Genomic DNA, 24355 nt, shown 5'->3' on the forward strand with positions numbered 1-24355 from the left:
AATCAACAATGGGAAGCTGAAGGCAAAGGGATGAATGAAGGAGAGGGGCCCAGATGAAGAGGAAGACTTCTAGAACTTGAAAATGAATTGTGTGTGGAAGTGAGGGGATGCTGGTAGACATATCTCCCTGGGCCTCCATCTCACACTCCTAAATGTCTTGGAATACCAAGAGGGCCAGCTCTCCATTGCTCTTCCTTGGGCCATTTCTCCAAGGTACATTTGGAGCAAGGCAACCTTGAGTAATGAGGTGCTATCTCCCTCGGGGACCAAGGGCAGACTGTTACTGCTTACTACAAAAGCAAAGGACTCCCTGGGCTCACTGTTCCTCAGTTGTCATGCAAACCCATGGTGTGTGTAATATTTTTCCATGCCTTCTGGAGCACTCCTGTGGGACAAGGTGGGCGAAGAGAACCAATGCCAACATGTTGCTCCTGCAACTTGCTGCACTGTGATTAACAAAGATTTTTGTCTCTGACCCAAGAACCTTGTGTTTTCCTATGAAATGGTAGTGTCTTCTATGCCATAAGTAATGGGCTAAGTTATTAGTTTGTAAATTGGGAGAAATCAACCCAGAGCTGGCAGGGAGGAGGATGATTTCTGGCTTGAGTGACTTGTTGTAAAGTGATGCCTTTTACCAGGAGGAGGAACTGGTGTGTAGGAGAAAGAAAATGAGGTCAGTCTTATTGATGTTGATCGTTTTTTACTGACAATTAGGTGTGGTTCTTATAAAGGGATTGATAATAGGAGCTCACTGATCTGTTGGTAAATTCTGCCCCCAACTGAAGCAGGAATAGAAATCCCCAGAGGCTGGCCAATGACACCCCAGCATGATACTCGGCTTCCCACCTCTGCAATCCTCTGGTGTATTATTCTATGAGTGCTTCCCCAGAAAGCAGGTAGGAAATAAACTTCTTAGGAGAAGCTGAGTAACGTGAGTCATCAGTTGAGACTTATTCATTTTATTTGGTTAAATGTGCAGCATTATTCAGTAACTGCAATTCTAGCAAGAAAATCTTTTTTTGGGAACTCCTCACAGACTACCCTCACAGATATAAAATAGCTCTGGTCACTTACCCGGTCATTCAAAAGCTGATGGTTTAGAGGTGTCCAAGTACTCATCTTTGTCTGCATTTTGGGGGCATCTGTACTTTTTGGAGGTGCAAATGCCATCATGAAATAACAGAATATTCTTCCATAAGAAAAACCATACCTATCAGAAGAAAAGAAACATAGGATCTTCAGAATACTAAAAATACTAAGACCATAGCATCTTTCAGTACACTGAGAGAGAGAACTGAGGAGGGAGAAGAACATGTACTGGGAACATTTTATAGGTCAGGCACTTTATTGGAATGCTTAATTAAAGCTCATAACAATCTGGGAAGGTGGTGGGTTTTAGCTCATTTTATAGATGAAGAAAATGAGGCTCACTGATGTTACACACCCTGCCTAAGTTTATACAGATAGACAGTAGATTGTAGAACTAGAAATCAGATCAGGTCTGTTTAAATTATTCTAGCTAAGAACATACCCACCTGGCCAGAAAGAAGTATTTAATTTATAAAATCATAGTGCAATATAAATCACTCCATCCTGGTCCCTTGTCTTTCTTCCTCCCCTCTCTGTGATACCTAAGTAACAAGGGTTCTAGCTTGATACCATATTTAAGAAGTAGATGGTGTAGTGGACAAATCTGAGCCTTTAGAGATGGATATATTTGGGTTTACTGGGGGAAAGGTGCTATTTTTAGGCACCCAGTCTAGGTCTTTGTTCATTTGATTAAAACACTTAAATTTCCATGAAGAATTACTTGCCCCTTATTGTTTAGAATCTGCTGGGTTGGTTAATCAAGGTCGTCTCTCCTTCCCCAGCCAAGACCTGGTCATGAGACCAAGCTACACCCATGGGACTGATGCTGGCTCCTCCTAACTTGACAGCTGAGGTGGTTGTTAACAATAGCATCAGTGCCCTGTTAAGTTGCTCCTGCTGCCTTACCCCTCGGAAGCCCCTTATCCTTTCTTGCCCATTTTTGGTAAGCTATCTGATTATTCTTGCAATGAATTTTCTTTCCGCTTATTTACTTACATTGTAAATATTATATTTGCTTATATTAAAAAAATACAAAACTTTTTACTTTATACAGGTTTGAGCTAAAACTTACTAGCTGTATAACATTTTGCAACTTATTCAGTCTATCTGAGCTTTTGATCTATCTGCATCTACCTTCAACCACTGTTTCAAGGATTGTAGAAAATGGGTCCAACAGAGTGCCTGACAGATGGGCAGTCTCACTAACTAGTAACTTTCCTGCAACCTTTCTTTCTTTTTTTTTAAGATTTTATTTATTTATTTGACAGAGCAAGATCACAAGCAGGCAGAGAGGCAGGCAGAGAGAGAGGAGGAAGCAGGCTCCCTGCTGAGAAGAGAGCCCGATGAGGGCCTCAATCCCAGGACCCTGAGATCATGACCTGAGCTGAAGGCAGAGGCTTAACCCACTGAGCCACCCAGGCGCCCTCCTGCAACCTTTCTTAGAATTTGACAGAGTGCCTCAAAACCCGTCAGAGGGGGATGACTGAGTAGCTTAGTCAGTTGGGCAACTGCCTTAGGCTCAGGTCATGATCTCAGGGTCCTGGGATCAAGGCCCACATCAGGCTCCCTGCTCCGTGGGGAGTCTACTTCTCCTTCTCCCTCTACCCCTCTCTCCACTCATGCTGTCTGTCTCTCTCTCAAATAAATAAATAAAATCCTAAAAAACAAAAACAAAACAAAACTATTGGAGGGCCATAGCAAAAAAAAATTTTTTTTTAAAGATTTTATTTATTTATTTGACACAAGCAGGGGCAGTAGGAGAGGGAGAAGCAGGCTTCCCGTAGAGCAGGTAGCCCGACTTGGGGCTCGAACCCAGGACCCTGGGATCATGACCGGAACTGGAGGCAAATGCCTAATGACTGAGCCACCTGGGCACCCCGATAGTTTCAATATTATATCCTCAGAGTTTCTACTTGCTACTTCCTTCCTTCCTCTCTGAAGGTGGGTTTCATATTAAAGCCAGGGCTTGCCTCCCTGATCTATGGGCTCCAAAAATTACTATACAACAGCAAAGATTGGGCAATTAAAAAAGAAAACATGACTTTTTGGCTGATATGGGATTCCCCCAAAAGCTAGATCTGAAATCTCTGAGGCTCTCCTTTGACAGGTAATATTCTCTCTCGGTTTGAGTTATAGCTGAAGATAAAGCCAATGTTTGAAAACTACAGGGGCATCATTACCCAATTGCTTCTTGGCAGTTGCCTACTGCCACCAAACCACTGATATAAAGAGGACTCACATCAGCACTCACATTCTTCCCAACCTCTAACACCTAATTACCTGAGTCACACATGGTTAGCCAAATTGCAAAATGTATAAGAAATTATTTCATTACAGTATTATTAATTGGCTATAAAAGTATGTGTGAGTGGGCAAATTATAGATACAAAGTGTGGTCTCTAAGCCTAGATCTGCTCAGTTAAAAATCACATTATTTTTTTGTTTTGTATTGTTATTTATGTTTGATTTTTCTTCTCTTTAAACCGGTTGTTGTTTTTAATCTTTTTTTTTTTTCCAAGGGCCATAAAACTCTTCAAAAACATTATGAAAGCTATGAATCCCTTCCCTAGGAAAATGCTCATGAACATAAAATTTTGCTCACCCCAGGTGAAAAACTCCTCCTGTAAGCTGAGAACTTTTCAGTTTGTGGAGGAAACAAGCTAGGCACAATTTCTGAATTAAGACAAAGTAGCTTCTCTTGGGCTTCCCTAAGGCCCAGCACTGGCTGTTTTCTTTTTGCCTGGTTCCTAACAGTTAGAAATTATTTGAACTAGCCTTTTTTCAATCATCATGGGTTTCAGGACATACAGCCCTCTTGGTAATACAGCTCTGCTGAAGCATTCAAATGGGGTTGTCCTGCTCTTGCTTTGTCATTATCCTTTTGTGTTTTCTTCCCCCTCCTTCCACTCCAGAAGATGAGTAGTGTACATTCCTGCATGCACACACATGTTCACGGCATTAACACTCAGGACTATTAAAAAGACAGACATTTTTATATAACATACAGAAGAAGAAACTGTCCCCACTCTTGTCAGCAAGACAAAGCAAGTTGTCTTCCTCTCCTCCCACATCTAAGCTTGCTGTTGTTTTTTGTGTGACCTCTTTCCACCTTAATGGCTGTCTTTGAATGTTGGGCCTTAACTTTTTCTTGAATGAATAGGAAGGGGCGCCTGGGTGGCTCAGTGGGTTAAGCGCCTGGGTGGCTCAGTGGGTTAAGCCTCTGCCTTCAGCTCAGGTCATGATCTCAGGGATTAATCCTAGGATGGAGGCCCGAGCCAGGCTGTCTGCTCAGCAGGGAGCCTGCTTCTCCCTCTCTCTCTACGTGCTTCTCTGCCTACTTGTGATCTCTGTCTGTCAAATAAATAAATAAAACCTTAAGAAAAATAAAAAAGACCAGTCGAAGGGCACCTGGGTGGCTCAGTAGGTTAAGCCTCTGCCTTCGGCTGATCCTAGGATCCTAGGATCTATTATTTCATTAGATCCTAGGATCCTAGGATGGATCCCCATGTCGGACTCTCTGTTCAGTGGGGAGCCTGCTGCTTCTTCTCCCTCTGCCTGCCATTCCCCCTGCCTGCTCTCTTTGTCTCTGTCAAATAAATAAATAAATAAATAAAATATTAAAAAAAAAAAAAAGACCACTTTTCAGTTCAAAAACCTTCAGAGACTCTCTGATAGCTACAGCATAACCAGACTCCTTATCATGGAAGTCTATGTCCACTATGAATTTACCTCAATTTACCTTTTCAGCCTCATTCCCACTCCCCTCCCCATGCACTATCTACCCAGACACACTGAACTTTGGTACAAAACAATTAGTACAGAACTCTGATGCCTTTTTCCTCATGTGGTTTTCTTACATTGTTCACGTGAATCCTAATCCCAGTGCTACATAATTGGTGCTCAAATATTTGTCAAATCAACTGAGTGAATGAATACAATAGTGGAGAAGAAGCAGTTTAAAGATTGAAACTAATAGAAATGTAGGATAAAACTCAGAACATTATGACTTGAGCACTGGAATTAAACTCAGGATTATTGGATTTTTACTTGGAATTTACAGAGCAGAATAGGATTGAATTTCTCTGCCAACACACATTGTGCACTGCAGTATCATTACAGAAGGAAATTATATTATCAGGAAATGATCAGGAAATAAAGTACGGTTAGATTTAAATACGAATTCATCTTCTATCCAACTAGTTAGACACAAAGCAAAAACTACACTAACGACAACAGGCTAGTGTTTGATAGGCACAGAAATAATGAACTGTTCTTAATTTTCCTAAGCATGAAGCACCTGGCGTTTTAACTGCAGTTGAAACGGAGCAAAATATTATCCCCAGGAGCACTAACAAGGTTTGTAAGAGGCCCATGAGGATCTCAGAGTGGAGATCTGAAAAGAGTCTCCATCCTTTTCATGCACTGCCCACAGCTCTCACCTCTTTCAGCTCACCTCCCTCTTCAAGCCTCAAGCGCTGGTGTTTCCATGGCAGCCTTTTCTTTGACTCTGTCCAGCCCCCGCCCTTCCTTCCAGTAATCCAATCACCACCTATAAATCCTTTCACTGGCATCCGGGGTCTCTTAGGCAACAATGTGTGGTCTCTTGATTGGTCAAGAGATTCGGGAAGGCTGGCTCCAAAATTGGGCACACGGATAAAATTAAAAAAGACCGAGCGCCAAGAGGGTGGGAGGGGCTGCAATCTCCCCATATAAAGCTGGGAGACTGATGTGTCCAATCCCGACACAAGCAGCATCGACAAGCACTCAAGACATATTAGTGTTCCAACTGAAGGCAACCTACTGAGCATGCCCAGTTATATTTCTCTGGTCATTCCAGGGCTTCGAAATGGAAACTCCACTTTTCCGGGTTTTAAGAGTGGCCAACAGGTAAAAGAGGGTAGGAGGAAAAAGAACTCGCTGCTGGTTCCTTGAAAGAAGAGCACCTGCCACAGGAAGTGGAAGGACGTGGGAAAATTGCCCAACACACGAACTCACAAATGCTTCAGCATGAATTTCAACAGGAATCCAGACTGACTGACAAGTACACTAGGGAACCAGCAGATGGCATGGCTTAATAAGAATAACCCCAAAGTTGAAAAAATTTACGGTCCGGTCTAATTTAATTAAATTTCCTGAGCACCCACCATATAACACAAGAACTAAAACACAAGAACACAAGAATGAAAAAGATCTTATGAGAAAGATTGGAAAATGCAACGTGTAAATAACCAAAATAAAGCCCACATTGATAACTTTTGTGATAGAACTATAAACACATGCTGGAGAACAACCAAAAATTCAAAATTCCAGACGGAGCTGCTTTGGTAAACATAAAGCAGTTTCTATGGATAGCAGGTAACAACAACAAAAAGACAAAACAAAAACCTACCAAACTCCCACCATCTTATGCTTCCTAAAATAGATAAAATATGCTCTCCTCCAACTTAAACAAATGTAAACCTATGCTTATATTGTTTTGTAGTTTTGAAATAGGCAGAGTTTGTGTATCTCCAACTTAAAAGAGAAGAGTGAAGCTCGTAGAGATTGTTGCTTTCCTTGAGTTAACAAATAATCTGTAAGTGGCCAAACTGAAATTAGAACCTAGGTTGTCTGAATTCCAGACTAGTGGTTTTTCCACATGATCAGGTTGTATGTAAATGAATAAACAAAGCCTTTGAGGGGGGTTCTGGGAGAGGTAGTCGATGCAATACTAAATTACCATGTACAGTATTACCAGTTAACATTTACGGTTTCAAAACGGGTTCATCCAGAAAGAGACCAGTTTTAACAACATGCTATGTCTGTCTGTGAAGTTCCCACTCATTACAGACTTTCTACTGGTGGTTACAATATGGAATGAAAGAGGAATGGGATAAAAGAAACCACCTCACTTTAACCCTGTTGAATTTGCACAATTTTATACCTTGAAAATAAGCTTTCTGTCGACTGTCCTCTCAACCAGCACCCTCCCGGCGTCCACTTGTGCAGCATCTCATCCTATGTCTAACTGCTGATACTCCTTTCCCTTTTGACCTGAATGACACCAGTCAGGCTGTGTTCAGAGTGAGCACACCAGGTCACTGAAGGCGGAAATAGGTCAACATTCCTTCAAACATAAAGACAAATTTAAAGACTACATAAGAAACACCCTAGTATCCCCACCAAAAAAAATTTTTTTTAAGATTTTATTTATTTGTTTGTCAGAGAGAGAGGGAGAGAGAGCGAGCACAGGCAGACAGAATGGTAGGCAGAGGCAGAGGGAAGCAGGCTCCCTGCCGAGCAAGGAGCCCGATGCGGGACTCGATCCGAGGACGCTGGATCATGACCTGAGCGGAAGGCAGCTGCCTAGCCAACTGAGCCACCCAGACGTCCCCAAAATTTTTAAAAACATTAACATTTTTGCTTCATGTGTGTGATTAACAGTCGAAGCCCCTTTTGTGTACTTTACAGATCTCATTCCTCTCTCTGCCTGTGTAGAGGTAATCACTATTTATGCAACTGGTGTGTAGCCTACCTGTCCATTTTTTCTGCTTTTTATATATAAGCATTCACAATATGGCTAAGTGTTTTTAAAGAGACGCCATAATTTACATATCTTGTACTTCACTTTTTTCAGTGTGTTATTTCTGAGATTTAATCATGTCGATACATGCAGTGATAATTTATCAATCACTCCCACCTTCTCATGTGAGCTGATATGTCCTCTACCTGACAGTTTTCATGGGATGGTGTGCAAATTTCATAAAAATACACTAGCTGCACACTTCCAGAGGTTCTGTGGGTACAAGAAATCTGGAAATACATAAAGCAAGCACACACAGATTTTCAAATACACTATTTGCCTCCTCACTCACCCTCAGAAAAGGCAGTGTTGGCTCAACAGGACACACTGACTTGCTTAGAATCAGCTGAAGGATCAGTATTACTTAAAACAAACAAACTATTACTGCTCAAGTGTTTATTAAGAAAATTGAAATGTCACTTCAGATCTCATTTATTATGCTTTTTCCCACAGATCACCATCTGATATTAAACTGTATTTGTAACTATCTAAGCTCAATACTCATTATTTATTTAACACTTATTGAGCACCTTTTAAAAATTGTGGTAAAATACACTTAACATAAAATTTACCATTTTAACCATTGTTTAAGTGTACAGTTGAGTAGTGGCAAGTATATTCACGTTGTTGGGCAACAGGATCAGTATTACTTAAGACCATGGGCTATCAACAGAACAAAATGATGCCTATGACGTCTAGCTTGCAAAGGGAGGAAAAGGAAGAGAAAGAAAGGTAGGTACAATGTAGTAAAAGAACAGCCTTGGCTTTGAATGAATCCAGACTCCCCTTAAAAAGCTGCGTGACTGTGGGAAAGTCACGCAACCTTTCTGAGCGTTCTTTTTCCTCATCTGAAAAATGAGAGATTGGGTTTCGATGATCTTTAAGAATTCTTTCTGAAATGGTTTATGTAGAAGAAGAAAGGGGAAACATTTTCTACGGAGAAAAAGATGGGAGAATGCTAGCAACAACCACAAAGTCCACCTGTGCACTTAAGGTGTTGGCCACGCGGGTATAAACCGTTCCCAGGAAGGTCTCCAGTCTGCTCTGTTGTTTAAGAGTGAAGTTCTGCAACAGGCCAGATACCCAATCCCATCTACACCCAGCGCCACCCTCAACATCTGTAACCCTACTCCTGACACCTCCAATCCCCGAGTCCCTAGGTCAGCACACTCGTTCTCAGAACAGGTTTTGGTCGTCTTGCGATGATAGATAGCATCCCGGGCTCGGGTGATGAGAGTCGCCGCGTTTTCTCAGCAGGGCAGGGAGGGTTTTGCAAAGAGGACTGAGTGCATTTAGGAGAAACGATTGCAGAGTTCGAAAGATCGCCGCCAGAGCAGGACAGCGCAAGGCGTCACCCCACCGCGCAGAGAACGAGCCGGTGCAGGATTGTTCAGCGGGACCTCTTAGTCGGGCCCAAAATGGGAGCGTTCAGCCGAGGGTGCGCAGGGCGCCTGCGTCGTGCGTGCGCGCGCCTCGCTCCCTCGGCCGCGCGCCCCGGCGCTCCCGAAAGCTCGCGTTCGCTGTGAGGCGGCGCGCGCTGTTGGTCCTCGCTGGCTCCGTTTACCTTAGGGACCCGCGGCCGCCCTGGGCCGGCTGCAGCCCCCTTGGAGCCCGACCCGGAGGTGTGAGGTGAGCGACGAGGCGTGCGGCTGCCCCGCTGGCTTGGCTGGGAAAAGGGCGCGGGCAGTGTGGGGAATGAGGAGGTGCCGCCGCGGCTGCCCGTTCCTCTGCCTAACCCTGTGCTGAGGAGCCACCAGCAGCTCCGGCACCTCCTCCTCAGGGATCGTTATTCTCGTCGCGGCCAAAACAAAAGCCTTCGGCGCCAGGCTGTGGCGGGGGTCAGAGGGGCTCCTCGGGACCCACGGCGCGCCGAAGGGGTGCGGAGGAGCCGACTTTGGGGTGCAGGCTGGGATGGGCAGATGCCTGGGAGATTATTAACCCTCTGCATCCTAAGCCCGCGCTGGGCAACCTGTGCGAGTGTGGACCGCGGCTCTCTCGGCCACCCTCCGCCCAAACCCTGGGCGGAGGAGGGTGTCTGGGCTGGGCGCCCACTCCCTGGGTTGGCGCCGCGGGGGCGCGTGGCGCTCGCGGGAGAGTGGGTGGAGGACGCGGTGGCCGAGGGGGTGGGGGGAGGAGGACAATACATCTAGGGCTCCAGCGCCCCGGGTGCTTGGGGCTGGCCCGAGACGCACGTTAGAATTGCCCCTTGCCTGGATGTTGTTTCAGCATTTGGCCGACCTCTTATTTCCAGTGCCTAAAAGTTGTCCCCTCCATCCCATCAGTTTCCAAAGTCTGCACTGCCTCTCAGATGCCTCCCCCGCTGCCCTCTTTTATGCTAATGTGTATTTGCCGTGAGGGTACTGCTGGGTAATTAATAGACGGCCTCTCAAATGAAGGTGCTGTAAAAGCATTTCAGGACATTTTAACATCTTACCAGAAGCTCGTTAAATCTCAGGAGTCTTGGAGTTAGGTGCTCTTCTGTAGGAGAAAGAGGGCCTCCCCCCCCCCCCCCACTTCTTCTCTCTCTCTCTCTCTTTCTTTCTTTTTTCTTTTTTTTTTATTAAAGAACAAAAGCGCGTGCCATTAATTTAGCTGTGGGATAGATGTGAAGTTGAAAAGTATCCACCCAATAAAAGAGGTCCAATTTTTTGCCCAGAATTAAAATGACATTTTGAATTTTGGTTTTCTTCTGAAATTGGGCAGATGCAGCAGCAGACCAGACCCAACGCCTATAAAAATGACTGCTGTATAAAAGTATCCAAACAAAATCTTATTTTAAAAAAAGTGCTTTTGATAGACTGTAATATTTACAGGAATTGGGTTACTTTGCAAAGCCAATACTGCAAAGCAAGAAAACAAAGACCTGACTAACATGAGGATGTTACCTCCCTCTTCAGCCTTTTAGTCTTCAGTGGTGTGCTGACAGTGTGAGGAATAGATAAATTCTTAGTTCTGTTGCTAAGAAGCAAGATACTGCTTCACATCCATACTTTTAAGCAAATTAGTACTATCTTCTTGGGGGGTGGGGTGGGGACGAGGTCATTTACATGAACTACCCAGCCACAGCCAAGGGTAAAAAGATTCAGAGTTAGGGAAAGTAGGAAAGAGGCTTGAAAGCTTAATGGGTGGGCTTGAAGGGATGGAGTTGAAGATAAAATATAATTCCCTCTCTAGCTGTCTCTCTCTGTCAATTAAATAAAATTTAAAAAAAAATGCACCCGTTCTCTTACCCTCTTGCCTTTTATTTAGTAAAATAACACGTTCCTTCTCTACCTGCCAAATGTTTTGAAACTATCAAGAGAATAAAACCTACCATCCTACCTTCTCTTTCTTAGTATTTTTTTTTAAAATCTCATCCACTTACTAATATTCTCTACCTTTTCACCTCTCCTAAATCTATAACAGCGTCCCATTAATAGTAGAAGGAATGACTGTTGGGCTCTTTCATTCTTTTCCTCATCTTAGCTACGATATTCTTTTGAGCTTTATTTTGTGCTTTGAATATTTAGGGAGATTTTTCTCGGGAGTTCCATGATTGAGATAATTGAAGTAGGGAATGTTGAGAGGAATTTAATAAAGTGCACATTCTTCCTTTGTATAGCACAGTGTGGAAGGCTTTGTCATTGGGAAAGGAAAAAGGAGTTTTTAACTCATAGTAAGTCCTCTGTTTCCCATTTCAGGAAAAACTCTACCTGTCTTAAATTTCATATTAGTTTGTTAATAAAACTATAAGATTGTATACGCAAAAGTAATTCTGAGCGTATTAGTTTGTTGATGTTAGGCTTCTCTTACTCTGTTTTCTTTAGGAAACGTGGTAGGAAACAGTTCTTACATCTTTACCTTTCACAGAAGAGAGTGATGGTTGGCCTCATGGTTGTTGTTTTTTTGACTCCTAAAACTCTACAACTATGGCTGCTTAAAGCTGTAGCTTCCCATGAAAAGACCAATAATGCAAATAAAAAGAATGATTTGGTAAATGTCTGTTGAAATTCTTCAGTAAAGATTTGAGGAAAGAGTAAGAACTCTTCACTGACTAGGGAGGAGTTTTAACTGATGATTGCATCAAAGTGCTTTTCACTTCATTTTGCTAAGAACTATTGACACTTTTGGTGGATCCAAGGAATGAAGTATTTAACTAGGCTAGTGAGCTCAGAACAACAAAATCCTGATTTCCAGATTTTATCTCTCTGAAATAATTTTACAGTCAAAGCATACAAACCATAAAAACCTTGCTAAGGGAAAAAGTCGGGCTTGATGTTAGGGGATTTTCTGATGAGTAGATCTTAATTGGAAAGGGAAAACTGGGCTGGAATTTCAATCCAAAATTATTATTTTTTTTAAAGTTAAGAATCTGGCCATCCTTGAACTTTCCATTTTGGTGTTTTGAAGATTTGGGGGTTTTTGTTTTATTTATTTATTTATTTTTAAGATTTTATTTATTTATTTGACAGACAGAGATCACAAGTAGGCAGAGAGGCAGGGAGAGAGAAAGGAGGAAGCGGACTTCCTGCGGAGCAGAAAGCCTGATGTGGGGTTCCATCCCAGGACTCTGAGTCATGACCTGAGCCAAAGGCGGAGGCTTTTACCCGCTGAGCCACCCAGGTGTCCCTGAAGATTTTGTTTTTTAAAGTAATCCCTACACCCAGTGTGGGGCTCAAACTCACAACACCCAGCACAAATTAAGAGTCACGTGCTCCACCCACTGAGCCACTCAGATAACCAATTAACTTTCCATTTTTGTTTTCAGATCTTTTGTTAAAAGATCTTCTGGTTTCTTTAGTCTTAAAAGTAATTTTTAATTTGTAAAGTGAGGTGGATTTTGATGCCTATCATTCATTTTAATTTGACCCTAGATGTGTTTGTTTTTCCTTTTTTTTTTTTTTAATAAACCTTATCATCACTCAGCACATTGGATGATTAGGTTATTTGTGGTAGTAGGTAGATGCCCAGATGGACTTTAAAAATTAGACAGATGACCTAGAGCAGAAAGAGATCCTCATTCAGAGATTAATAGGAATCTAGGCCCTATGAATTAAATATGAAGCTATATAAACTTAGCAACCAGGAAACAAAATTTTGTGAATAAATTCATTTTTTATGTAATAAGATGTGGAAAACAAAAGGCCAGAGAACACGTGGATTTTAGGAAAAGGAAAGTAACACTTAGTGACTATGCTCTGAGTGTATATTTTATTTCTCTTACAATAAGAAATTTCATTATTTAGAGGTAGTCATTGCTAGTCCTTGCGGTGCATTTTTGGGAAACTGAAAGAAGACAAAAGAATATCGCCCCTGTTCCGACTGTAGCCATTGTGTGTGAGGCAGCCTTTGGATAGTATTTCTGAATTTGAAATGCAAAATGTTGTTTATAAGGTGTCGAGAAAATTAAATCTAAACCAAGAATGATGAAATGGATCATTTTGTCTACAAAAAGTATGAATTGGAATAGAATTACTGAACCTAATCTTTTGCAGGACCCTCTTGACAGCCCCAGGACCTACTTTGTCAGTCTTTCTTCAGGATTCAGCCTGCTTTCCTCTTCACAGTTGCCACCTCCTGCTTTTCCCACCTAAGTGCTTTGGGTCTGGTTTTGCAGCTAGCCTGGAGAAAGTCTTCCGAGATTGAATCTCCTACCCCTTTATTGCTGTTTTTCAGGACAAATACTCAGCTTATTTTATTTTAAGGGCTTTTACAATTTAACTGGTAATTAGGGAGTATCAGATTCCTAATATTATACATTTATAAAAATTAGATGTATCTAGACCTTTTGTTTTCTGATGGAATGATAATCAGACAACTTAGTTTTCCACATTGCTGTATGGAGAAGTGAGTGTGCCTCTCCTCCCACAAGTAGGGCATTGAATAGCTGTTGCCATGTCACTCACTTTTTGATGGCCCCTGGGCCCTGAAGCTGTTTGCTCCAGTTATGTTCACTCAGCAGGTCCCTTTATTTATCTGAGATGCTGCAGATTCTACTAGTAAACAGTATAATATCAGTAAGAATGCCAAAATGACTGTTAACCTTTTTTAATGAATTGGTATATTTTGGCAGGACCTCATTGGGTCCAGGATTTTCTCTATTTCCTGCAGATCTGGAACTTCAACTTATAGCTTTTCCATAGATGACTCTACCTTAGGAAAAATGACTTTTTGCTGTCACACAATCCTGTTTAGAAGCAGTATCTCATTGTTATTGAAGAGCGATTTGGAATGCATATCAAAAGTTCTTTTAAAATGTGCATACTGTTTGATTCAGCTGATCAGTGATCTGATTTTTTTCAGTACTGAAAACCAGTTTTTACTCAAATGAAATTGATCATCACTTTTTGGCTTTCCTTACTACCTGCAGTAGGGCATTAGAGTGTCCCTTTGCTTGTTCCTTAATTAGCAGCCAATAAATCAGTGATTCAACTAGTATTTATTCTTGTTAGCTAGTCAGCACACATTGGGAGGTTTAGCAGAGTTAATTATTCCATATACAGAATAATGTTCCATAGGTTCTTTTGTTAAATCTCAGAGCATTTATAATATATTTAAGCAGTTGAAATGGTTTTATTCTGTGTATATATTTTTTGACTGAAATAGGACATGTATGCTATTTAGAAAATTGTTTTAATTTTATTTTTTACTTAGTGTATTGTTACTGACTATATAATATTCCACCATGTGGTTATACCATAGTGTGTGTTTTTTGTTGGGTTTTTTTTGGTTTGTTTTTTAAAAAAAATTATTTTTATTAACATACAATGTATTATTAGCCCCAGGGGTACAGGTCTGTGAATCATCAGGCTTACACATTTCACAGCACTCACCGTAGCACATCCCCTCCCCAGTGTCCATAACCCAACCTTCCCACCCCCCAGCAACCCTTAGTTTGTTTTGCAAGATTAAGAGTCTCTTATAGTTTGTCTCCCTCCCAATCCTATCTTGTTTCATTATTTCCTTCCCTACTTTTTTTTTTTTTTTTTTAATGAATCCCTTATTGGTAGACTTAGGTTATTTCTAGTTTTTTATTCTATAGAGTGTTATTCTCATTTTGATTATGCATCATGTGTACTTGTGTGTTTATGTAGAATAAATTATAGATTTGTTGCATCAAATTGTGCACATTTTAAGGGCTTTTGAGGTAAGTAGCCATTTTTAAAATACCAGCTGTAAACCAGTTATTGGAATGTTGAAAATGTTCTCTTTTCTGCATCCTCTCCCATACTGTGTTCTTTCATTTGTTATTTCTGTCTGTCTGATTGGCAAAAGTGTTCTCTCATATTTGCATTTTTTTCATTATTAGTAAAGTTGAATATTTTTGTGTGTTTGTTGGTTATTTGTAATTCATTCGTAAATTTATGTCCTTTTCCCATTTTTCTATTAAAGTGTTATTCTTTATCTGCTTTTATTTTTTAAATTTGTTTTAGGTATTACTTTTGCTAAGCATATAATATTTAAATATAGCTATTCTCTTTAAATTACTTGGTTTTAGGGTAGAATTTCTCAAAACGTGACTTACAGACCATTTGTTACAGTACCTGAGGTGACCATTAGAATGTAGTTCGTTCTCCAGAGTTTCAAATTTCTTAGACTTCTAAGGGGATCCATGAATCTACCACTACACGTTAAAATTAGAGAGCCTCTTATTTGGAGGAAACATATATTCTTTTAAGATTTTTACTGCCTTATTTTCTTTTTGTCTCACTGAATTCACTTTTTTTTTTTAAGATTTTATTTATTTATTTGACAGAAATCACAAGTAGGTGGAGAGGCAGGCAGAGAGGGGAGGAAGCAGGCTCCCCGCTGAGCAGAGAGCCCAATGCGGGGCTCAATCCCAGGAACCTGGGACCATGACCTGAGCTGAAGGCAGAGGCTTTAACCCTATCAGCCACCCAGGTGCCCCCTGAATTCACTTTTTATTTCAATAATCATAAACTACAGTCTTAAAGTACTAAGATTTTCATCCTTCTCTAGCCTAACAATAGATTTTCCAGAAGTGTTTTGATACATGGTAATTTGGGTGTTGTAGTACATAAAGGAAACTTTTTTAAGGAAAAAGTAGGAAGCTTCACTTGTAGAGGAGGAAAAGGACTAATTTAAAGTAAAGTAGGGAGGAGAAATATAAGGGGGTGTCATCTAGTTTTAAAAACCCAATGAGATAGTTCTCATTCCTTCTTTTATATGATGGTCTTCTTTGAACCATAAATTTGAAATACCTTTTTGAAAAAGTAGTCTAATAGCACCTGGGTAGCTCAGTCAGTTAAGCAAGCATCTGCCTTTGGCTCAGGACATGATCTCAGGGTCCTAGGATCAAGCCCTGCGTTGGGCTCCCTGTTCAGTAGGGAGCCTGCTTTTCCCTCTCCCACGCCCCCTGCTTATGCACTCTCTGTCAAATAGATAAATAAAATCTTTAAAAAAAAATTAGTCTAAATGAAATTTGAAAAATTGTTGGTATTATTATGTACATGTTCAAAAAAGGAGCAATGTTCTCTTTAGTTTTTTTTTTTTAAGTTGAAAGCAGATGAACATGCTGCCTAAGCAATAAACTACAAAAACTGAACTTACATGGATATTTTAATACTGTAACCAAGTAAAGCTTTCAGTAGTTATTTGACACATATTTAATGATATGCATAATTGTTACTGTGTTGCACATAATTAAGCTTAAATATAAACGACTGTGTTTACTACCAGTTTTCTGTAACCAGACCTCACATTTCTGGGGCCAGCTTGAAGGAGGAAAAAAATATGGCAGGCCAAAAAGCTGTCGCAAAGATCTCTGACTTAGAGATTTTGCACAGAGAAAAGTCATTTGGGGCAGGGATTGCTCATAACTTTAGTGTTTCTAATTCAGTTTTTTAGTATCCCCAGTTCCTAGACTTTCCTTTTCCCTTCCACCACTCAATACCAGGTACTAGAGGAAGAAATTGGAAAGATTCAGCAACTGCTTTATTTTCTCCAAATAGTTTTTTCTGCTTAGTAACTAAAACTTGGGATGCAGCAGTCCCAAGCATTGATAGTGAACAAAGAACAGTTTCTTTCCCTGCTTCACTAAAAAGGGTCCAGGTCTCAAAGTCTAAGCTGTCGTAGGCTTTAGTATTTAAGTTGTCGTATTAACTTGGGTCTCTGAGAGTTTGTGAATCTGAACTCATGTGTTTTGAACATAGGCTCTTCACAACAAACACAGAAATAACCAATGTATATAAAACAAAATGAAATTTAAAATCATTATTAAGCCAAATGAAAGTATCATAACTTAGTAAATGCTTTTTCCTACCAGACCTACCTTTCAGTCTGCCCACACCCTCTCGGCCCCAAATAAGATAGGTATTTTTGCCCTTGGAAAAGTAGGGGCAAGTCAGAAGAATCTAAAGTTTAGTGAAAACTGTAACTGAGAATCATTCCTATTCTTGCTGTGATTTTTGGGGGGTGGGGGGGATTTTTTTATTCTCTGCAGCCTGGCTATACAATGAAACATTTATTAGTCAAATATTTCTACATCTATGATACTGCTTTTGCACGATCTGAAAAGATGATATAATGTTGGAAAAATTTCTTGATAGTACTTTTAGAACATTCTGTTTGCCAGTTCAATATTGGTTAATGGAGATCGCCCTTGTATAAGTGTAATTTAGTAATAAAATTACCTAATGTTTGGTGCTACTTAACTATTTTATAAAGTACTTTTACATATATTATCTCATAATTCACTCACATATCATCCTTATCAGAGAGAGAGAGAGTATTTTCAGGAAGAAAAATTCTGAGTTCAGAGAAGTTAAATGATATGTTGATACTTACACAGCTAGTAAGTATAATTCGTATCTTTCAATTTATATATATTTCACTGTTTTTGCAATACCTTCTGCCATGTCAGTTAATGTAAAAATGCACTATTAATGATTAAAACAGATACACATTTTAAATTCCGTAATTTTGGTTATAAATATGGCATATATTTAAAGATTTTATTTATTTGTCTAAGTATGGCAGATATTTAAATTTATGACAACAGCATAAACTTTTCAAAATGGATCAATTATAGCTTGTGACAAAGGAAAAACTGCCATTCTAGATAAGAACTTAAACTATATGTTATATTAACAATTGAAGGAAGAAATTTTGCCTTTAAATTCTGGTTAAGGATTGTTTTAGTATTTCTTTCGCATAAATGATAAAGTAGAAAAACTATACCATGACTCTGAAATACCCATGTATTTTATCTGTGAGGTCAGTGTGATTGATATCTGTCATCAAAGATTGTTTTCTTTATTTCTCTCTCTCTTAGTTCGTTGTTGGTGTACGGAAACACAACTGACTTTTGTGTATTGATTTTGTATCCTGCAACTTTACTGAACTCATCGAAGACTTTAATATCAAGTCTACAATATTTTGAGAGGAAATTACTAGTATCTCTGATTTAAAAAAATACTTCTCAGATATTTCAATCAAGGAAGAAATAGCTCTTCTCCTAAGATGGAATCTGTTGTTTGGGAATGTGGTTGATCAACTTGATATGTTGGCCAAATGTGCCCTATGTAATAAAATGAAAAGAAGAGACAAGATGATGTCATTTTCCCGTATTGTGAAACCAAAAACAAATGCCTTTTGTGAGACCAAGCTAACAAACCTCTGACGGTGCAAAGAGTATTTAACTGTTTGAAGAACTTAACAGTAAGATATAGAAGAAATACTTTCAAGCTGAGACCTGCAGGTATATAAAGATCTAAAATCCTTATTGAGTAGGCCTGATCAACCAAATCTCATTCAGATCCAGGAAGGATGGCTATGAGTCGGATCGTCTTCTACTTTTGGCCCTTGACTATGTTTGTGGGACATATAGGTGGGCACAGTTTGTTTTCTTGTGAACCCATTACCTTGAGGATGTGCCAAGATTTGCCTTATAATACTACCTTCATGCCTAATCTTCTGAATCACTATGACCAACAGACAGCAGCTTTAGCAATGGAGGTAAGACTTGATCTATTATTTGACATATTTTAGACAGTGATTCTTATATTGTGTTATTAACTAATCTAATGAATGTGTCTGACAAAAAAACCCAGAAGAATGTTATTTTAAACTATATCTTCTACATTAAGAAGTTACATATTTAGGGGCACCTGGGTGGCTCAGTGGGTTAAAGCCTCTGCCTTCAGCTCAGGTCATGATCCCAGATTCCTGGGATCGAGCCCCACATCGGGCTCTCTGCTCGGCAGGGAGTCTGCTTCCCTACCTCTCTCTGCCTGGCTTTCTGCCTACTTGTGGTCTCTGTCTGTCAAATAAATAAATAAAATCTTTAAAAAAAAAAAAGTTACATTTTTAGATTCAACTCTAGTAGATTGAGGAATTCATGTTTGGGGAATGTTACTCTTGACCTATTTTTTGATATGCTTTTTTAAAGAAATATGAAACACTGGAACATGGAAGATAATAGCCATTCAGAAGTTTAAAACTGTCCAGTTATGATATGATTACATTTTTTCTGTTTGGCTGATAATAAAACCTCAAATAAAGAGTAGAATATATGGGACGCCTGGATGGCTCAGTTGGTTAAGCAGCTGCCTTCAGTTCAGGTCATGATCCCAGTGTCGTGGGATCGAGTCCCACATCGGGCTCCTTGCTCGGTAGGGAGCCTGCTTCTCCCTCTGACTCTGCCTGCCACTCTGTCTGCCTGTGCTCTCTCTCTCTCTCTGACAAATAAATAAATAAAATCTCCCCCCCCCCCCAAAAAAAAGAGTAGAATATAATAATAGTCACAGTTCAGCCCTTACTTATTGATGGGAAGGTGATCTTGTAAAGTAAGTTCTTTGTTCAGCCTTTAGGCTGGGGGTTTATGGTATTTGAATATTCTTAAAATTAAAAAAAAATTTTTTGGCTTTACCATCACATCAATTTAAGAATTATAACTCCTGGTAAACAAAAATGGTTTGGTGGTATAAACTTTCTGCCCTTGACCTCTCCCAACTTTGCAAAAATGTGTTGTCTTACCTGAATTTTTCTAATGGTAATTTTTCAGTATTTTACTTTAGAAACTATGACAAATTAATGGCTATAGTGAACAATAGGTTTAAATAAGTGTGCATGCATTTCTATAGAGGTTTTAGAATTGTGAACAAGGATAATATGTTTACCAGATAGGAGCTAGGAGCCAGCAGGTGATGACAGTAGGAAGCATAGGCTTTGGAGTTATGCAAACCTGGGTTTGAATTCTAGCTTTACCACTTTCTAGCTGTATTACTTTAGGCAAGTTATGTGAACTTTCTTACCATAGTTTCTTTGCTTGTAAAGTGGAGCTAATAATTATACGATAATGTTTTGTAGTTTAGTCTGTAATCTATTGTTACAGTGCTTTCAGCACATTGAAGCCTACATGTTTTAGAATGCTTCATTTTATGGCAAAACCCAAAGATTCATTACTTCCAAGTAAACTAACATAAATGTGTCTGGGAAATTTTGTAGAAAGATGATTATAGATTTTGAAATTTGAAAGGTATCTTATATATTCCAGACCACTAGAGCAGTTGAACAAAACATTTTCTGCTCTTCTAACTATATAAGGTCTAACTGGTAAAGAGAGATTTGGTGTAGACTATCAGATTAGGATACAAAAATGGATATTGGTTTAATACATTAATTTGGTTCTGGACAAAGTAGTCCTTACTGTGTATTGAACCCATCAATTCTCTTACAAAACAATTGAAGTAGGAATACCTTTGTTTTTAGTATCATTATGTCAGTATAACTCCTTTAGAAAGCAAATAGGGTACCAAGAAGCAAGTTACCAAGATATTTGAACTGATTTGGGTTCTTTTATCTCTGCTTTGTAGTAGCTTTGAACTTTGAGCAAGTCACTTAACAAGTTCCTTAGCTTTGGTTTCATTTGTGAAAAGGCAGTAAATAACAAAAAACCTTGAAGGCCTATTAGGATTAAACTTATAAAGTTGCTAGCAAAGTGTGTGGCACACAGTAGGTTAACTTCAGATGATTCTATTCCAACTACCATTTCTAAATGATCCTAAAGAGAAAGATAATGTATTTGTTCCAAGTGAACTTGCATTTCTAGGTGTATGCTCTTGGGACATTCAAAATAATGGCATAGTAAGCTATCACTACCCTCCTCTTAGAGGTGCATGTGTAGTCTAGATCTTTTATTGGCAACAAGGTTGCTTCTGTTTAAATTCCACACATTAGGAGAGAGCACCTAGGTGGGCAACATTTTCTGAGAGAAAGCTCTAGTTCTTTGAAGCAAACAATGCTGCAGATAGTTGTTTGTTGCATGGTTGTCATATCAAGACACTGATGCCACTGACAGAATTGTCAGACAGTTTGAGTGTAAAGTTTCTGTAATAGCAAAGGGCATGGAAACTTAGTAGTTTCCATCCTTCCAGATAGACATAAGGAAACAAGGACATGGAAACTCAGCAGTTATCCTTCCAGATGGAAGTGAGGATTCTTGGGTCCTTACAAGGACTTGAATCTCCTGATGACACCCTCTATCTCTGATCTTAGAGTGTATCTGTCAACTTTTACCAGGAGCAAGTAGTTGGAGCAAATTGAAGAACTTTTTTTTTTTTTTAAAGATTTTATGTATTTATTTGACAGGCAGAGATCACAAGTAGGCAGAGAGGCAGGCAGAGAGAGAGGAGGAAGCAGGCTCCAGGGAGCCCGATGTGGGGCTCGATCCCAGGACCCTGGGATCATGACCTGAGCTGAAGGCAGAGGCTTTAACCTACTGAGCCACCCAGGCGCCCCTGAAGAACATTTTTGAGTGTTCACTGTGGGACAGGGTGAGTTGAAAGATAGTTTCTTAGGGCTAGCATCATTCTGCTTTCCCATGTTTCAGGTCTGCTTTGGGTTCATTCCTGTACTGATCTGGTGAATCATAATGAGTGCCCAGAAGAGAATAGTACATGATAGTGAGCTAGGATACCACAGATGAGAGAAAATACAAAATCTGGGTTATTTCAAATATGATTATTCACAGTCAGTCAGTTGGCTGTTCTTTCATTGTAGGTGTAAGATTCTTTGTACTTTCATTGAAATTGGAACATGTTTAAATAAATGGGTTAAGTTTCAAGTCATTAAGTTGGAAAAGAAAAGTTCTTTTCTAATGTGTTTATTATTTCTCTATTTCTCCCTTCGAAAACATACTCATCTATACACAAACATACACACTAAATTTTTGAGTTCTTAACTTGGTATCTTTTCCCCTGCCAATGGTTTTTGATAGGGAAAAAAATAAAACAAAATAAAACTTCTCATTCCTGAGTTTCCTAAACCATTTTGAGCTATCCAAATTTCTAAGTAAATTTTTGGGAGCTGTCCAGCATGGACAACAAATTGTCAACAAATTGTTAGTAACTACCTTTACCAACCACACATTATCAGGTATTTATGACTGCAGTCATAATACTGTGGTATTGAAAGTGATAATGGTAATGAAAGTGGTAATGAAAGAGATCTGAACTGTCTTTCCCCGTATACTGGATAATTAAATACAGTTGGATAGGAAGGACACAGTTTAGTGAAATGGGGATAGGAAATTTTGTATTTTGCTGCTAACTAGTTTTGTAACTTCTTTATGTTGGTTTCCTCTAGGAAGTGAATGTCTTTCCCTGTCCATTTTATAAGGTAGTTAAGATCAAATGATGTGGGATGCCTAGGTGGCTCAGTTGATTAAGTATCTGCCTTTGGCTCAGGTCATGATCCCAAGGTCTTGGGATTGAGTCCCACATCGGGCTCCTCGTTCAATGGGGAGCCTTCTTTTCCCTCTGCTTCTCCCTCCCTCTTCTCCTTCTGCCTACCACTCCCCCTGCTTGTGCTCTCTCTGTCTCTGACAAATAAATAAATAAAATCTTTTTTTAAAAAAAGGTCAAATAATGTAAGTGGTATGTATATGTAAAAACTGAAAAGTTAAAGTGCTGTGTGAATGCAAAGCAGTAGTCCTTATCGCCTATCACCCTGATTAACTTCAGTTAGTGTGTGGAACAAGCATTCATCTCTTTACAATATGGATCACTTGTCTACTCTTTTTTTTTTTTTTTTTTAAAGAATGAGAGAGAGGGAACCCACACACTCAAGTCAGATGTGGGGGTGGGAGAGAGAATCTTAAGCAGGCTCCATGCCCAGTGTAGTCCCTGATTCGGAGTTTGATCCCGTTACCCTGAGATCATGACTTGAGCTGAAATCAAGAGTAAGACACTTAGGGAATGCAAGCTGGTGCAACCACTCTGGAAAACAGTGTGGAGGTTCCTCAAAAAACTGAAAATAGAGCTACTCTATGACCCAGGGATTGCACTACTGGGAATATATCCTAAAGATACAAACGTGGTGCTCCGAAGGGGCACATGCACCCGAATGTTTATAGCAGCAATGTCCACAATAGCCACACTATGGAAAGAACCTAGATGTCCATCAACAAATGAATGGATAAAGAAGATGTGGTGTATATATACAATGGAATACTATGCAGCCATCAAAAGAAATGAAATCTTGCCATTTGCGACGTGGATGGAACTAGAGGATATTATGCTTAGCGAAATAAGTCAGTCAGAGAAAGACAACTATTATATGATCTCCCTGATATGAGGAAGTGGAGACGCAATGTGGGGGGTTTGGTGGGTAAGAAAAGAAAAAAATGAAAGAAGGTGGGATCAGGTGGGAGACAAACTGTAGAAGACTTGATCTCAAAAAACAGAGGGTTGCTGGGGGGCAGCGGGGACGGGAGAAGTGGGTGGGGATATGGACTTTGGGGAAGGTATATACTATGATGAGTGCTGTGAAATGTGTAAACCTGGCGATTCACAGACCTGTACCCCTGGGGATAAAAGAACATTATATGTTTATTTAAAAAATTTTTAATTAAAAAAAAAAAAAAAGAAGAGTAAACTGACTGAGCCACCCAGGCTTCCCTACTCTTTTTTTTTTTTTTTTTAAAGAAACCAGATGGCTAAAGAATAATCAGAGGAAAAAACTCTTGGGATTGTTTATGTTTGCCTCCATTTCTTGTTTCCTTTTGTCATCCTCATTAAAGATTTTCTATTGTATGGGAAAGCTGGCAGTGAGATACATCCTACAAGGAACACAGTACCTAAAAGCTGAAAATGCTGGTATCTTTTATGATTCATTAAGAGCAAAGCATGTTTGAACCAATCTTCATGTTATCCAAACTCAAACTGTGACTTTAAAAAAAAAAACTTTTATTGTAGATAATTTCAGTTTTATAGAAATATAGATAAGATAGTATAATGGATACCACATACCAATTACCCATCATCCAGCTTCAAAAATTATCAACTCACCGCTAGTTTTGTTTCATTTATGACTACACATCCAACTGGGTTACTTTGAAGCAAATCTCAAACACCATAATTTCATCTATAAATATTTCTTTTTTTTTTTTTTTAAAGATTTTATTTATTTATTTGACAGAGAGAAATCACAAGTAAATGGAGAGGCAGGCAGAGAGAGAGAGAGGGAAGCGGGCTCCCCGCTGAGCAGAGAGCCCGATGCGGGACTTGATCCCAGGACCCTGCGATCACGACCTGAGCCAAAGGCAGCGGCTTAACCCACTGAGCCACCCAGGCGCCCCTCATCTATAAATATTTCTGTATTTATCTCTAAAAAGTAAAACTCTTTCACAATATATAAGCACCGTATCTTTATCACTTCCTCCATATCATCAACTCTAGTAAATTCAAATTACTCTGATTATTT

The 24355-nt window shown here is 39.6% G+C and overlaps 2 protein-coding genes across 5 annotated transcripts in view; one reads left to right on the top strand and one right to left on the bottom strand.

The window, feature by feature from the left end:
• Nucleotides 1-5609, bottom strand: part of FBXO16 (F-box protein 16) — a 46588-nt gene extending 40979 nt beyond the window's left edge. For all 3 annotated transcript variants that reach the window (XM_044225020.1, XM_044225019.1, XM_044225021.1), the window contains exons 1-2: nt 5529-5609; nt 1075-1210 (exon numbers count right to left, since the gene is read on the bottom strand). In XM_044225020.1, the coding sequence (XP_044080955.1) occupies nt 1075-1173 (99 nt within the window). In that variant the 5' untranslated portion in view covers nt 1174-1210; nt 5529-5609. The remainder of the gene's footprint in view (nt 1-1074; nt 1211-5528) is intronic.
• Nucleotides 5610-9169: 3560 nt separating this feature from the next.
• The window catches only part of FZD3 (frizzled class receptor 3), a 110924-nt gene continuing 95738 nt past the window's right edge, over nt 9170-24355 (top strand). For both annotated transcript variants that reach the window (XM_044225023.1, XM_044225022.1), the window contains exons 1-2: nt 9170-9280; nt 17925-18607. In XM_044225023.1, coding sequence (XP_044080958.1) covers nt 18419-18607 — 189 coding nt within the window. In that variant the 5' untranslated portion in view covers nt 9170-9280; nt 17925-18418. The remainder of the gene's footprint in view (nt 9281-17924; nt 18608-24355) is intronic.

This window comes from Neovison vison, chromosome 11 (assembly GCF_020171115.1).
Source record: "Neovison vison isolate M4711 chromosome 11, ASM_NN_V1, whole genome shotgun sequence".
NCBI lineage: Eukaryota > Metazoa > Chordata > Mammalia > Carnivora > Mustelidae > Neogale > Neogale vison.